Source organism: Euprymna scolopes, chromosome 5, assembly GCF_053919585.1.
Source record: "Euprymna scolopes isolate OS-2025 chromosome 5, ASM5391958v1, whole genome shotgun sequence".
Lineage (NCBI taxonomy): Eukaryota > Metazoa > Mollusca > Cephalopoda > Sepiida > Sepiolidae > Euprymna > Euprymna scolopes.
This window is the reverse complement of record NC_136486.1, coordinates 27,873,596-27,891,890: the sequence shown is the minus strand read 5'-3', so window position 1 is coordinate 27,891,890 and position 18,295 is coordinate 27,873,596. Positions and strand designations below refer to the sequence as shown.

Here is an 18,295-nt window from a genome sequence, read left to right as displayed (position 1 = left end):
AAACATAACTTGCTCTATTTCCGTACTGAGCACTCTTGTATTAACCTCGTTATATTTTCACTGGTTACCTTACCTTAAAAAAATAGCAACCTCAAATTATATATATATATGACTACTTCATTTAATCACATAAATTAATACATGAAAATATAATTTTATGCGTAAATTTTTACTACTTACTTCAACAGTGCTCAATACATAGGTAGAGCTAGGTAGTAAGTTATAAAAATATATGTGGCAATTAAGCTACACAGAATATTCCGCGTTTCATTCTTGTGAGAATTTGTCAAGCTTTTCATAAGAATAAAAGGCGGAATATTCTGTGTAGTTTAATTTCCATGTATATTTTTTTAACCTATATATATATATATATATATATATGGAGGAGGGGGAACCAAGAAGAATTAAAGGAATGGAGACTTATCGGAATAATAAAAAGCTCAACATGTGAGGTGGAGCTTAGATACAGAGCTTCTGTGTATGTATGTATATATATATATATATATATATATATCTCATTAAATATTTAATGTAATATTCATAATCACAAATAAGAAACATTACCACTGAGACGTAAGGAGTTACTATGCATTATAGGCACATTCTAAGTAGGAATTTGAGCAGAGGAATTATGTGTTAGTACAGTTGTGAAAGTATGAAACAGGGAGGGAATTCCAAAGTTTAACAGTTTGAGGGAAGAAACTATTAAAGGAGAGGCTTTTTTGGCATCTGGTGACCTATACAGTCAAGGGGCGGGATTTTGTTGCCTGTCAGGTTAGTTAGGAGTAGTAGATTTTGATATCTTAAACCGTTTTTGCTAATTCCTGTGTCGTGTGGGTTATTTTCAGTTATTGTCTTGATTCAGTTGTCATTCGTACAGTGTTGGCCAGTTTCAGCATTCTTAAGTATTAAAGCTACAGTTTACAGCTCTAAACTTTGTAAAACGCTTCTCTGAATTAAATCATCTTCAGCATACACTGTACATATCTTTTTTGTTGTTGGAACAGAACCCTACCTCAGCCAGACATCAAAGTGACTATTGAGCCGATTGCCAAGGGTGTATTTTCAATGCAGTATCTGTTATGTAATGTGGGTTATTCTTAATTATGGTCCTGATTTGGCTGTCATTTATAAAGTGTGGTTTCCCTTAGCATTCTTCGGTATTAATGTTGTATCATGATACCAAAAAGGGGGTCTGTTATGTGTACCATAGAACCATGTCGATATGTGTACTTGGGATGAAGGGTTCATCCTGATATGTATACGTGTCCTAAATATCTATTATTGATTCTACACTATTTGAACCCTAAGTTATGTTGCTGCTGTCTATTTATATTCCAATGCTATGATCATCTAAATGTTCATATGCGGATGTGTGTGCATGTGATACATGTAATTTGGACATACCTTAGTTTCATGCGTCGTTGATCTTGGTTCTCCTGGAATTCTTGTTCTTGGAGGAGAGGCTGGAACCTGTTTTGATGAATATTTATTCACTTCCAAGAACGCTGGTTGTATTTTATATAGTTTTTATTCACCTTCCAAGTGTCAATCGCAGAAGAATAGAAAGTGAATATCTTTGCTTGCGTGGTTAATTCTAGGTCTCCATTCTAAGACTTGTCAGCCCCCTCCTCAGTGAAAGGGGGGGGCGACCTGTTAACCCGTCCGTTCTGCTCAACGTCCAAATTCCAGCCCCCATGATCTCCAGCTAACCATGATGCACGTAACTCGCACGTAGATCTTGTCAGCTGATAAGATTTTCCAGTAAACTTGTTTATGATATGATTTTATCATATTTTGACAGTTTTTATCAGTATTCTTCATATTTATCTCGTTTATCTGTCCAGTTAGAAAGATAGATCGAGATAGATAGATACAGAAATAGATAGATAACTAGATCAAGAGATATATCGATAATGCATATAGATAAATAGATGGATTAACATATACTTTCTTGTGTTCAACCTATTACATAACATTAAGGCTAAAATCTCCAGCTCTAAATGTTATAAGCCACTACCATACATTTTTGTCATTTAAATCAACTTTATCATACAGTGCACATATCCTTTTTGTTGTTTGAACAGTATTATATATCTCACTGCTGATGCAATTCTCTACCTATATAAGAGCCAGGTACATCCAAAGATAGAGTATTGTGCCACATCTGGGCAGGAGCTGCTAGAAAGGACTTGTCCTGCCTTGACAGAGTTCAAAATAAACTTTGTAGCCTAGTAGGAGATGCCCATTTTCTTTTCCCTGCAATCTCTTTCTCACAAAAGAGATGTTGCGAGCATGTTTTGCTTTATCGTTATTTTCTTGGCAAGTGCTCGTCTGAGCTCCAGTATACCCCCCCCCCCGCCAAACTTTCATGAGAAACACTCTTCCAGCTGAAAATACTATCAATAATTTCCCCCACTCTTTATCTGTGCCTAAACGTAGATTCCATGAACACAGTTTCTTTCTTAGAACTGCATGCTTGTGGAGCTGTTTTCCATTTGCCTGCTTTCTAGCTGACTACAACATGGTTGTCTTCAAGTCCAACATAAACAAGTTCTTGATGAGCCGTCCCCTTAATTAATCCAACTTACCAAATTCACACTACTAACGATAACTACGATATTGTCCCATTGACTACTGTACACTCTTTAACCCTTATCCTCAAGTGGCCTCTGGGCCTTGATAAGTGGTGACTCCTATGTAAAAAAAAAAAAATATAGTGGTTTACCTGAGCGTTCTTCATTATTAAGGTAAAAATATCCAGCTTTAAATTTTGCAAATAATTTCCGCACACTTCTGTTAACTGAAGCATCTTCGCTGTACGCTGCAGGGCTGAAAGGGAGAAACAGACCAAATATCAAGGTTTCATGTATGATATGAAAAGAAACTGGAATTTCAGGGAGATATCAATCGTACCAGTTATCATAGGTGCAACAGGGCGTATGAAGAAAAACCTGAAGTCCTACCTAACTAATATACCTGGTGAACCAAGTGCAAAAGTTGGTTGATTGTTTTTGTTTTATGGCATATCAATCTTTTTCAGGTTATTTTATGCTGAATACAGTGATTTTGAAGAAAAATTTTTGAATAGAATTATATTTGTTTTTGGGTTAAATAGAAACAGACTTTAAAAAAAAACAACATAGTGGGGACCCTAATGGGTACTACCACTCTGGGTCAGAGTGGACCTGGGAGTAATGGCAATTAAGGGGTGACTCCACACTCTTGAAAGCCTGATATCGGATATAGTTTAAGGTCATATCCAGGATCCAAATGCAAAAGAGATCCAGACAATTTCACTTAAGGGAACAATGAGCATACTAAAAAGAGCTCTCGGCTGGTTTCAATAAAAAGCAGGGAAACGTTGGCAGCTGGTTTGGCTGCCCCATACCCAACATTATAATCTTCAAAGAAAGAAAAAAAAGGCTGGGGGGATGCTTAAGATTCATTTTTTTTTTTTTTTTTGTGGAAATAAAAATGCAATAATTGGCTAAATATTCCATTTTCAAAGAGTTCCAAAATTAGCACAATAATTTAAAAAAAACTTTCTTGGATGGCAGCTTCAAGTATGCTCTAACCGCAAATTATATCTGTCAAATAGTATGACATGTTTATAGCATAAACTATTATTAAAAATCGTTATCTTTCTGGATTAGCTGATAATTGAATCTTTGCTGTTTCTGGTTTTAAAAAAAATTCCTCATAAAATTGGTATCAACCAAACTACAAGAGTACTATGTAGATCTTATGCTAAAGTTAAATTTTATTTATCCTTAAAATTTTACAAAAAAATTTCCACTATAGTAAATCTTCTTATAAATTAAGATATGGTTCAAGGTTAAAATTGGGGGAATGAGAGGAGGGTCAGCTGGTCTATTCTCTAAACTAGTTTCAGTCACCAAAATACGACATTCATTCTATTGGTAAAATCTACTTAGCATTATTCCTAATGGTTTGATATTTTTTTTTAATTTATAAAAAAATATGTGTACAAATTCATCGGTTGGGGAGAAGTGCAACATGTCTTAACGTGTCCAAACATGAAATACTAAAAATCGTCATGATCTTTCCAAACAACTTAATATAAAGGTCCTGAATTTTTTTAGATGAGGATTGTTTATTTGTATTCTTCAGACTACTATTCTCATCTGGTGTGTTTGTTGCACAATGTTTCAGTCAGTCTTGCCTCCGACTGTCTTCAGGTGTATTTTGTTGAACTCTGGAATCTGTCGAAATCTGGGAATCTCTCTGCCGGACTCAGCATGGATCTGCATAGAATTTCAAATGGAACTCTTTATTTAATCGATGGGGGCAGCACGCTCTTGTTCTGTCAGCCACGACGTAGAAGTTCTAAGTGATTTGCAATTGTATTTTTGGAAAAGTTTTACAACTGAATTTTATCAAGTGCACTTTCCACTATGCCACGGGTTCTTATGTACAGCTCTAAACATTTATACATGTATGTTCAGAGGTTTATTTTGTGTGTAACACAATCCTGTATGTTTTTGTTGAATCTACAGTTTGACATAAAATTATAGAAAGTAGTGAAATTCCAGGGTGATTTTTAAGCAATAGCAAGGGTCTTATTTCCTGTCGAATGTAGATTATTCCTCTGGGAAGTTAACTTTTTTTTCTTTTCTAACTTTGTGTGATTTTCCTCCTTAAAAGTAGATCATATTTCTAGTTTTCTGTTTCTGCAAGGCCTGCGAGTATTATTGAATACCATACACAGGAAACGTAAGGTTTCATTTAAAGACACATGTTTTTGTACTTGAGATTGCTTTCCAGAATTGTGTTGAATATTTTTAGAACAGAGAATCGGAATTTTAAATCTTTCATTTGAGGACGAACTTCCATGTTGATAAGATTCCATCAGAAGTCATGGAGTGCATGATAAAAATTTTATATTTAAAACAAAAAAAAGGAACTAAAGGATAAAGTAATTTCCCAAATGCAAAGGTTAAATCTTATGTATTATTGACACAGTTTAACCTTAGAACATATACATGTATTTAACTTATATACTAGCAGACCGCCTCGCATTGCCTAGTAGTAAAATATGCATAAATATTATATTTTAATTCATGCAGATTTCTTATTAATGATCATAGAGCCAATTCTCTATTGTTTATTATCCGATATAAAGTAATGATTTCAAGTTAGAATGGGGGCGGTGAGAGCAGTTATGGATTAGAGGAAAATAGGAACTACTCCCGCTAATGATATTGGCAATAGTGATGATTTCTCTCCTACGATGAGTTGTATGATTTTATTTAAATCTGTCTATAATGAAGTTGTAAAGTTACATAATGAAGTGGATAATAGTCTAGAAACAAATTTGTATGTGGCATTTGTTATTTGCAAACTTATGGTAATTTGGTCCAGAGGTGAATTTCTGTAATCAAAATATTATGTACAGGATAAAATAACTAACTTTGGTACCATTCGCTAGAATCAAAACCAGATCGTTTAGCACTCGAGCCTTAGTCATTAATTATCTCTTCAGCATTGTTACCATCTGAGCTACCAAGAGATGGATAAGAAATATGAAAAAGTGACTTTGAGTTATGAATGTTTGATTTTTGTGCTTAAAAGTTACAGTACAGGTAATGTTTTATTTGACATGACCTGCTAAAGTCAACTGCTATGATTTCAATTTTTACACGTTAGCTACAAATTTTACCTGCTAAAAAATCAAATCGAAAATGTGCTACAGGTTCAAATACCTTATATATCAAATTTCAACTCTGTAGACCAAATATTCTGAGAGGAGTTTGGTAGAGACTCTTTGAACACACACTGACAAGGGCACTTCCATGTGCTAGAACTTCTTCATCTTAGATTCTTTGCAATTATGCAAAATGTAGAAACCAAGCTTAAATACACTTTTTGGTATTACTGCTAATCATTGTCGATGCAGATGATTGCCACAGGACAGAGTATACAGTAGACCGCAGGCTTTTACATCAGAGTTTCCTTCTCCTAGATGCATGTCTTGACAAAGACTAGGGGTGCATCTCAGTAAATTAAAGCACCCCAATACCAACCTGGAAATTTCTACAACTCGGTGCGGCACATAAACCACCTAGCCTTCCCAAATGGTCACCCATCTGATACTGGCCAAACTCCATATTGCTTAACTTCGGTGATCTAGCAAGAAACTGTGTGTGTTAATGTGATTGTACCATATATGTATATAATATAAAGCTGAACATCTGTGTGTGTGTCTGGTCACGAATAGGCTCCTATATGATTGACTATTAAAGAAAACTGATCACATATGATAGAAGATGTATCGAGACACAGGAATGGGTATGTTTGATCTGGCATAATGATGATTCATTAAAATTGTGGGGTCTGCGTATGCGTCTGGTCCACAAAGTAAGGAAACAAAAAATTTAAAAATTAAAAAAAAAAAACGTTTACAAGTGTTTTTGACATAGATGTACATAATAATACTTTGATAAGTATGTTTTAACAAATAGGGATGGTATAATAAATTCTGGGGTCTGCGTTTGCACCTGATCTCCATAGAATGGAAATAGGCACAAACTTTAATAAAGACTTTTCATATCTGTCTGCGTAAGTATACTTCGATAATTATGTTTCAGTTTGAAGAAATATGGTATAATAAAACTATGGGGTGTTCGTTCGCGCCTGACCTCCATAGAATGGAAATATGTCACAAAGTTTAACAAGGTTTTTTAATATAGATCCACAGAATATTGTGATAAGTGTTTCAGTGTGAACAGGTATGGTATAATAAATTATGGGGTTTATCTATTTTATTTTTACTTTCATCATTTTTTGCTTTGGTTTTGATATCCCCCAAATTCGAAGTTATCACTTTACAACCCTTCCTTTTCATAACCTATCATACTTTCATAAATCAGAGTCCATTTTCTGTAGGCTGTTTTTGAACCCATTCAACGACGGGTACTTTTGCTAGTATATATATATATATATATATATATATATATATATATATATATATATATATATATATATAGATAGTGAAAGCATTGTTAGAGGGCAATATATAGGTGGGCAGTTGTTTGAAATGATCTGAGTTCTAAACAAATACTTCTAATGCGTCTTGGCGTTCATTTCTGTTCATTATTCTTGTTAGCTTTTTTTTTTCTACCATTGCATCTTATTGTTGGGGTCAATTGTTCATTGAATATCAATTTGAATCGTTTCTAAGAACCAAAGTAGCATTCATTTCCCCTTCAGGTTTATTTATTCAGCCTTTTTTTGTTTTTGTTGTTGTTGCTACGCTTCCTTTCTTTGAATTGATCGTTGTTCACTTGCCGCTGCTTCTGAAGGCTCCTTGTGGATGAGCGAAGAATCTGAGTATATTTACATCAACCGAAATCTCAGCTACATAATCCGTTTAGCTCAAGTGTTGTCGCATTAAACGCTCTTTCGTGGTGCAAAATAGTTTTCTTTTTCAAATGTCCATGCCTTAGTTAATTGATCAGAATCTGGGGCAGATACCTAATATGATTGCACGCACCTGCTGCGTTCGTGTGTAAAAAAAAAAATCATGAAGAAAATTAAAACATAAAGAATTTGGGGAGGTTGGCATAAAGGATCAGGGTTGGAAGGAAATGGGCTAGACATGAGAACCGTCTTGGGAATATGATACATTTCAGGAAGAGTTTTAATCTACATATGGCCCCAGTTTAGTGGTGACAATTTACATGAAATATAGGCCGCCCGGTCGCATATTTTCTTTTCTATAATAATAATAATAATAATAATGATAATAATAATAATAATAATAATGATAATAATAATAATAATAATAATAATGATAATAATATATCATGTAAGTGTTGAGGTTGTGAATGAACATCCAATTGTGATGATTTATTAAGATTACTTTAAACTTAAGTTCCAAATTTTAAACATTTTTCTAAATTCAAAATTAATAGATGTGATCAAAATTTCATTTAAGATTCTAGACATGTGGTGTACAGTGTATGTATAATATATATATATATATATATATATATATATATATATATATATATATATATATATATATATACTTTCAGAATAAAATTATTTCACGTCATGAATTTTTAAATTTATTGAATGACTAAAATTTGATATATATATATATATATATATATATATATATATATATATATATATATATATATATATATATGATTAGTTTTTTTTTTGGGGGGGGGGAAGAAATCCAGCAGAGTGCTCAATTAAAAGAAAAATCTGAAATATAAGAATAAATAATATATATATATATATATATATACTCTTTATTTGTTTTTACATAAGCAGTAATATGTTGCTACACAGTCATGAGCATGTTTTGGTCAGCTAGTTTCTAGTAACTAGAGACCTCTTTAGGCGATACAGTTTATACGAAAGCAAAGATTGCAATGAAAATATTAGGTCTTCACCATCACAGCGAGTTAATATTAGGAGGTTTCATCAAATGTTGTGAAAAATAAGATTTGATTGTATGTTAATAAGACCCAATCAGGGTGCGGATTTTAGTCTGTGCTTAGATATAGGAATGAATGGGAAAAGATAGGGGGTTAAGGATCGAAATAGTGGTAATGGAAGACTAGAAAGAATAGTATTTGTGTGTGATGGCCGCCCTAAATCTTAAACATACTAGTGTGTATAGGTTCACATAGTATGGGAATGTGAATTTTTAGAAAATCCCTGCCCCATCACTATCATTCCTACATATATTAGTGAAGATAAGGAAGAAAAGGAAAAGACGCAAGGGTGAAAAGAAAAAAGGGAAAGAGGAAGAATGAAAAGGGGAAACCATAAATAATTTATTGGTGGTGATTCTAAGGCATCTTTCTCCTTAAACCTCAGACTAATATATATATATATATATATACATATAATATACTGAAAGAGGGTAATCGAAACGTGGGGCGTCCATTTCTGAGGTACAGGGATAAGCTGAAAGACAATTTTAAGCACGCAGGCCTGAACCCAAAAACGTTTGAAGAAGATGCTGCGGATAGAAAATTGTGGAGGGAAAAATGTTTTGCGGGCATTAACACATACATTGACACACGGCTATCAAATCAAACAAATCTTTGTAGAGCAAGAGGAGAAACAGCACCTTCCCAGCCTGTATCCTGTGAGTCGTGCGGCTTGGTTTGTGGGAGCAGAGCTGGGCTCGTGTCACACATGCAGCACAAGCATTGAAGGCAGAGTAAAACAAAGCGAATTTTTGGCTCTCATACGTCGAACACAACGGGAGAGTCCATTATATATATATATATATATATATATATATATATATATATATATATATATAATACTATTTCGAAATAGATATAGAGATATAGAATATACAAAATAAAATAAAGATCGTGCAAAAGCAACAAGTTATAAACTAGGGAAAAATATATACATATATATATATATATATATATATATATAAAAAGGAACAACAAACAATATTAATTGTTTGTATTTTTGAGATGAGGTGTTTTCATTGATTGAGATTGTCGGACTGACTTCCTCATCTTGGTTGTTATAGTCACAACGTTTCGGCCATTTTGCCCTCCGGCCATCATCAGGTGTTTTGTATCGATACAAAATGGCCGAAACGTTGTGACTATAAAAACCAAGATGAGGAAGTCAGTCCGACAATCTCAATCAACAAACAATATATTAATTACCTAAAACACGCTATACACATAAATCCCCTTCTTACATTTGCTGCGAGGCTCCACACAAGCCATTTAATTCATTTTTTTTCGCTCCATCATCCGGCAAGCTGTTTTTTTTTCTTTTGGAGATTTAAAAATGGAACTCTCTTTAAGAGTTTATCTTTATTTTAACAGACACACACACATACATACATACATGTTTATATAGATTTAAGAAAACAAAAAAAAACATATCAATCTTTTCTTTCTTTAACACAAATTATTTATTTACCTTAAAGAAATGAATGAGTAAACTTTCAACCATATAATGTCCTCTTGAAGTTTTTTTTTTTTTTTTTACTCCATTTTTTTTTTTGTTGGAGATATAAAAATCTCTGTAGAATGGAAGTTTGAGGTGTTGATTGCAAAGAGTCTGATAGTCTGACTGTATTTTCTTTTTCTACATGTGTGTGATATGGTTAATAAAATATTTCTCATGGTAATTGTATTTCTATTCTTATTTTCACATATATATATTTTATACATTTCAGCTTCTAGAGCAAAACTGATGGCTTTTAACTCCTTATCGAAAATTCGTGGCCAAACAAAGAGTTCAGCCTATCCTCAACCGGAAGGCACATTGGGTGAAACCATGATCAAATATGGAAAAGATCTTGGTGAAGACAGATTTGGTAAGAATTCAATTTTGCTTCCACTTCATTGTTTTTATCTGCATGGGGCATGAAATGATTGAGAGCATATGATATAGAAAAATTAGCCATGTTGGCTCATCATTCGAGTTTTATTCAAGAAGGGCAAAATATGTTTTCCAAATTTTTTTTATGCTTTTCATTTTGATCTCATTCAGAGTGTTATTCCTATTCTGATTTTTTAGCTGTCGTCTCGTTGAGATTTTCATCTAATAATATTTTTATACCATTTAAAAAAAAAATGTATTTCCGCATCGAATAAACTTTTTTATTTACTCGCTAGGAGTAGTCACAATTATTATTATCATTATTATCTATATATTAATACCATAGTACATTTGACATACGTACGCATGTCACGGTTTCCAGATTATAAATTATTCGATCAGGAGATCGTATTTATTAACAAGAAGAATAGAAGGTGAAAACATACTACGAACATTAAATTAGTATATAAATATGCTAATTAATCTTCGTAGCATATTATCACTTTCTATCCTCCTTTTTAATAAATAGGATCTCCCGATCACAAAAGACGCAAAGTAAAAAAAAAAAAAAAAAAATTAAAAGTAAAACGATGTAACTTTTGGACCATAGGTCAAACTGAAATATGCCTTCTAGGATCCAAGAGTAGTATCTATAGGGTTTGCATTCACACCATGGGATCCATACAATGTAAATACGTCACACTTCTATGAGGCTATTGGAGATAAACCGTAATAACAAGACATATTCTGACATTACATTAACCAAATTATTAAGATAAATACTTTTACAGTTTTAACAAAAGGGCTACAATAATATTGCAGGGTCTCCATGTTGAACGTCCACAGAATGCCCAACCACATTACATTACATATAAAAGATGTAACTGTAGAATTTCCACAGGTTCCGCTAGTTATTATTATTATTATATTTTAATCTTTGAATTGATACTAAATTATATTCATTCTCTTCATTAACTAGTACTTTTCTTGTAAAAACTGATTTTACACCAAACAATTATATTTTTATTTTAAAAATTGTTTGCCATTTTCAATGCACCAGCATATTTATTGATTTTGCTTGAGTCAGATGGAATGAAAAAGCGTTTGAAATAAGATGCAACCTTTTTTTATGCTCAATCCTTCCGTTTTTTTTGTTTTTGTTTTTTTTACTTATTTATTAATTTATTTATTTGGCATGTTCAGCTTGAAATATTGCCAGTGAAGGAAGTATCAGTTGATATTATGTCAATCAGATTTTTCATGATACTTCGGTTCTGTTTTAAAAAGTGCTTATGTAAAAAAAAAATTGCTATTAATTCTTTTGGTGCCAATTCTTTCACCATTATTTAGCACCTGAAGCCCTATATTTTACAAAATCTTTTTTTTTTTTTTTTTCTACAAAATCTTTTTTTCTACAAAATCTTTTTTTCTACAAAATCTTTTTTTCTCCAATTTTTTTTTTTTCTCCAATTTTTTTTTTTTCTCCAATTTTTTTTTTCTCCAATTTTTTTTTTTCTCCAAATTTTTTTTTTTCTCCAAATTTTTTTTTTTCTCCAAATTTTTTTTTTTCTCCAAATTTTTTTTTTTCTCCAAATTTTTTTTTTTCTCCAAATTTTTTTTTTTCTCCAAATTTTTTTTTTTCTCCAAATTTTTTTTTTTCTCCAAATTTTTTTTTTCTCCAAATTTTTTTTTTCTCCAAATTTTTTTTTTCTCCAAATTTTTTTTTTCTCCAAATTTTTTTTTTCTCCAAATTTTTTTTTTTCCCTCCAAATTTGTTTTTTTCTCTCCAAATTTGTTTTTTTTCTCTCCAAATTTTTATTGTTTACGAAATCTTTTTTTTATTGTTTACGAAATCTTTTTTTTATTGTTTACGAAATCTTTTTTTTATTGTTTACGAAATCTTTTTTTTATTGTTTACGAAATCTTTTTTTTATTGTTTACGAAATCTTTTTTTTATTGTTTACGAAATCTTTTGTTTTTGTTTACGAAACCTTTTGTTTTTGTTTACGAAATCTTTTGTTTTTGTTTACGATATCTTTTGTTTTTGTTTACGATATCTTTTGTTTTTGTTTACGATATCTTTTGTTTTTGTTTACGATATCTTTTGTTTTCTACAGAATCGTTTTATTTTTTACAAAATCTTTTTATTTTAATTTTTTTACAAAATTTAAAAGTTTTACAATTTTAATTTTTTTTACAAAATTTTTATTTTTTTTTTTTTTACATAAGTCTTTATAAAACTGACAACTAGATCATGTTACACACAAATTAACTTCTTAGGCTCCTTAATGAATGAACGATTTTAGGTTCGTTTAATTGACAATATTTTGGTGTCTTTTTTTAAACTCTGGCTGCTTGCATGTCAATGTCATCAATAGCAGCAGCACATGTTGGACGGTATTAGAAATTTACTTTCAAACTATGCAAATCTCTGGCCATTTATCCCTTTTTTGTCTCAAGTTCATCCTTATGACTTCCTTTCATGTTGTCCTTGGCTTTCCCTGGTTAACTGACCCTGCTACCCCAACTTTTCTACATCTACTAACCTAATAACTCTTATCTATTCTTTTAACATGGCCATACCAACGTCTTCTGTTCTGCATCTCCTTATACTATCTAGATTTAATCTTCCTCTTAGGTCCTCAGAACTAAGCTTGTCTTTTAGACTCGCAATACACATACATTGTATCATTTTTATATCATTTCTCTCCATGCAACACATGTCCCCAACTCTCAGGTTTCATTTCCATACATTATCATCACACTGTACGCATGTCTGATAGACTCTTCTTGGTTAACAGTAATAATGCTCTGTTGCTTATTAACCGCGGAAGTTCTCTGAACGTATGACTCTACCATCTTCTCCTAATGTAATGTGGCTGTTATTCTTTTAAACTGTCGTTACAGTTCAAATCTCTCAGACCCACATGTTGTCTGGCACCGTCGCAAAGGAACAAACAAATAAAAAAGAAATAAAAATCCAACTTGGCATTTTTTTTTTTTTTTTTTTTTTTAACTAACTGCAAATGAAATACATCATTCATAGTTCTTCAAACACAACACATTTCATTATCTTTCAAAAGTCTTTTCACACACACACACACACACACGTTTTACAACGCTGTGCCATATAACATATGCTTTTTAAAAGTCTCTATCCCCACCACTTGACACCGGCCTTAGCCAACGTTTTCTCGCTCTCAACTTCACATATCCCTCTTCCCCCGCATGCTGTACTGTTTTCTTTTCTTTTTCTCTCCTTCTTCCCGTAACATCAGCGCATGCACACTTGCCAATTTGCACATATGCTTTAACGACTGCTGCTGCTAATATTTTCGCTAGTCAGTTATCCTATAGCTGCTGCTGATTTTCTCATATGCACTATATTACCAAAAAAGTGCACCGCTTTGTTACACTGTCTTACAATCATATTAGCACCTGCTCATCCATGTGCTCCAATAATGTCACCTAGGTCGGGGATATTCAATCTTTTTTTTTTATATTTAAGATTTTTCCCAAGCGACCCTGTATAAATGCTTATGAAATTTGTACATAAATATTTGCATTAACGCAATAAAACATTTTAAGATTATTTTGGCATAAGTATTCAAACAAACTAATGCTCTATGTTTGCAAATATTATTTTTTTGTGTAAATGAAAGCAGTAATAGTACTTTGCAGTTTCATTGTTAATTACGCAGGATTTTTTGAATACACACTTAGTGAGAAAGATGTTTATTGTCAAGAGTTACCAATTAACACAACCCAATCATATTAGCATGTTAAAAATTGATAATAGATTATAATAGTTAAAAAAATAAATAATAATCATGGTACTTATTCAGAATAAGAATTTTCCGGGCAGTTTTAATATAAAACGCAGAAAAGTGCCACAAACACTAAACCAATGAAATTGCTGCAGACAAAAATGAAAAAAAAAAGAAAACAGATAGTAAAAAAATTATTAGCAAAACATTTGTTTGCTATCGTTGGTTTATCATTCAAAAAACAAAAACAACCTAAATATTTATCTTGTGTTGAACGAAAAAAAGCACAAAAACCATTTAAAACAAAAAATCATTAAAAATAAAATAAATTTTTTGTTTGCAGTATATTTTAAAAAAAAATATTTATTCATGAACCTTACTTTACAATGAGTGTTTTTTTTTTGTTTTTTTTTATTTTAATTTTCTTAAAAGTTTGGTAAAAAATTGTCCAATAATTATTCATTATATTTTCAAAAAAAGAAAAAGGTTATTGTATTCATTTTTCAATTAATTTTTCATTGAATTATCTTTGTAATAACAGAAATATTATTTTTCAATGTAAAAAAAAAAAAAAAATCTGCGAGCATTTAAGCGACAAAAGAAGAAACTGACGTTTTGTGTAAACTCCCTGAAAAATTGCGATGATAGCCCATCTTTATTCTGTATAAGTACCATGATATGAATAATAATAATAATGTACACTTGATAAGATACTAGTCGGGTCGTGGGAAAATGGAAAAACCCAACAAATTCAGGCTCTCGTCACTGAAACCTGTTTTATTATTATATAATTTTTATTATTCTTTATGTAAATACAGTCACATCTTGCTACGATGTGCAGATCGTTTCGATCATAATAGATGTCATCAGGCAAGAAAATTAAAAAATTAAAAAGGGTTCTAGACCATTTTTAATTTTAGAGGAGAGAAAATATACTTTACCATGACTGGCATGAAACAAGGTTAATGTTCTTATGGATTTAAATTTAATTACAAAAATCAAATTTCAGTTAAAGAAGGAGGCGTAAAAGGATAGTCTTGGGGAAGGATTAGAGAGAGTGATAAGAAGGGAAAAGGTAATACAGAAATATAGAGGGTGGGGGTATGAATTCACTAAGAAGGAAAAAGGGAGAAAGGAGGGGTGGGAAGGAGGATATACAGAAGAAAACAGTTGACATGTAAGGACGAAGGTGGCAGGAGGCGATATTATTTGCTCTCTTTGATTGAGCACTGTCAACGACCCCCCGTTGGAATTCAATTCTTAATTTTTGGATATCGTTCTACTTGGAATGAATAATATATATATATATATATATATATATATTATTTTCTTAAATTATCAATTTTCAAGTCACAAAAAGTAAAACCATATTTGCTAGCCAAAGAAATAAATATGAAACTTGTCGAATTCTCATACATTTAGAAGAAAAAAACATTTTGGAAATGAAAAATTTGAGCAATTAATAGACGAACGACAAAAACAATACTAGTAAATTAAAGAAGTGTTTAACTTCAAGGAATTAAAATGATTTAAATGTAATACACAGGATTTTAATATTATGTAATAAGGAATGTAAATATCTATATATATGTAAAAGTGAGAATGTGTGTGATGACAACTCTTAACCTATATACTAAACGAATTTTTGATCTACAAACTTGAAATTTGGTATATAGGGTATTCAGACGTGTGGGGAAACTTTTTTAATCGGTTTTCATCCAGGAAAAAGGGCTGCTAAGGAGTCAAAATTGAAAAATTTGTACTTGGGTCATCGGATTTTTATCTGTTTGTCAACTGCTTTACGACTTTGCATGCGCAAATCGTTCATATGACAACTTATTTATGCTAAGAATAAGTAGGTTTAAAAACACTTTTTAAAGATCGTGGCAAGGTCGGCTGATAGTTTTCATACTTGAGTTGCTGTCGTAAGGTTTTAGTTTCGATCTCAGCTCGAGTATTTTTTTAATTTTTACTTACAAGAATTGCCTTCAGGTTCAACGTAAACAAGTTCTTGACGAACCGTCCCCCTAAGTAATTCAATTTACAAAATGTTCACTACTTATGATTACTACGCTATAGTCTCATTGACTAATGTATACTCATTAACCCTTATCCTCGAGTGGCCTCCGGGCTTTGATAGGTGGTGACTCCTTTGTAAAAAAAAGAAAGTGAACTGTTTATAAAAAATATAATACTCGCATGCACATGTCTCAGTTTCTTTCCGTGTGTGTGTGTGTGTGTTTTAAGGAATGTAACGTCACGTTTAATACTGGGCAACGTCGGGTACATCTGCTAGTTATGAAATAAAAGAATGATAAATATGAAATGTATATCACATGTAAAACATAATTTCAGAATTAAATTGAAATTTTAATGAAATTATTTACTAAAGTCGATCATTGTTTAATGAAACTCAACACCAACTAGGCAGCCGTAAATATGTGAAGTAACATAGAAATCCATTTTTTATTTTTACTTTTGTGTGACTATAACCGATAATTGAAATCATTAATAAATACGCACCTATTGAACCGAAACTCAATTGACAAAAAAGCAAACTTGCTGTTAGAATGTTTGTTGGAATATACTCTGGTTCATTTCAATTTTTTTTTTTTGTTTTTGTATTGAAAAATGACTTTTGTTTTAATATATTTTTTTTAATTATTGAAATCTAAAGGTTCTTATTTTATAGAAGGTAACAAACAGCACATAACCGTCGTTGGTACATTATACATTAGATAAGAAAAGTTAAAGCTCAAAAAGGTTGATTCCAGTAAAGCAACTGACCCTGACGGTATTCCAATTATAGTACTCAAAAAACTTCAACCTGAACTAGCGCCCATAGTTACAAAACTGTTTAAACGTTGTCTTAAGGAGAATAGTTTCCCATCTCCCTGGAAAATTTCATCAGTATGCCCTGTATTTAAGAATTCAGGTGATCGCTCATCCCCCTCTCAGTACAGGCCAATAAGTCTCCTGTGCGTCATGAGTAAGTTGTTAGAATCTGTGTTAAATACAGAAGTAATCAACCATCTCAACAAAAATAACCTTCTTAGTGACACTCAATATGGTTTCCGTTCTGCTAGATCTACAGCAGATGTGCTTACAGTTATATCTCATAGGATTAGCAAATCTCTCGACGGAGGCAACCTTTCTAGGGCAATTGCTCTTGACATATCTAAAGCCTTTGATAGGGTATGGCATAAAGGTTTACTTCATAAGATCTCTAGCTATGGTATAGCTGGAAATGTCTTCTCAATCATTAAATCATTTCTTTCTGATAGGTTCATAAGAGTAGTAGTTGAGGGGCAAAAATCAGAAGCTCACAGTATTAATGCCGGTGTCCCTCAGGGGTCCATCCTGGGCCCAACTCTTTTCCTGATTTACATTAATGATCTTCCAAATCACATCCTTACATCATTTGTAGACATTTATGCTGACGACACTACCATTTATGGTAGCACATCTAGGACAGTAAACAACCAAGTTCTCTCCAATTCTCTCTCTCCTCTGATCTTGAGCACGTAGTACAATGGGGAAAGGAGTGGCTGGTTACTTTTAATGCATCTAAAACCAAGCTTCTCTCTTTACATCATCAACATTCTGATCCACATCTGGCATCAATTCAAATGAATGGCTCTCGTCTTCAGGAGGCCTCAAGTTTTGACAAGCTTCTTGGCTTGACCATTACTCCTGATCTTAAATGGAACATGTACATCAAATCTGTTGCCAAGGCCGCTGGAAAAATGGTAGGATCTTTTTTTTTTTTTTTTTTTTTTTTTACAAAGGCATCACCACATTATCAAGGCCCAGAGGCCACTCAAGGATAAGGGTTAAAGAGTGTACAGTAGAAATTGGTCAATATAGTAATCATTAGTAATGAAAATTTGGTAAATTTAATAACTTATATGGACCGGCTCATCAAGAACTTATTTACTTTAGACTTGAACACAACCATATTGTAGTCAGCCGGAAAGCAGGAAAACGGAAGACAATTCCACAGGCGTGCAGTTCTAAGAAAGAAGCTTTGTTCATGGAATCTACGTTTAGGTTTAGGCACAGATAAAGAGTGGGGGAAATTATTGATAGTGTTTACAGCTAGACGAGTGTTTCTTGTGAAAGTTTGGCGAGGGGGGACCATAGATTGAAGCTCAGTTGAACACTTTCCATGAAAATAACGA

At 32.2% G+C, this 18,295-nt stretch overlaps 1 protein-coding gene across 9 annotated transcripts in view; it reads left to right on the top strand.

The window, feature by feature from the left end:
* The window catches only part of LOC145276755 (endophilin-A3-like), a 557,457-nt gene that overhangs the window by 288,060 nt on the left and 251,102 nt on the right, over positions 1-18,295 (top strand). For all 9 annotated transcript variants that reach the window (XM_080127997.1, XM_080127994.1, XM_080127991.1 and 6 more), the window contains exon 4: positions 10,202-10,342. In XM_080127997.1, coding sequence (XP_079984123.1) covers positions 10,202-10,342 — 141 coding nt within the window. The remainder of the gene's footprint in view (positions 1-10,201; positions 10,343-18,295) is intronic.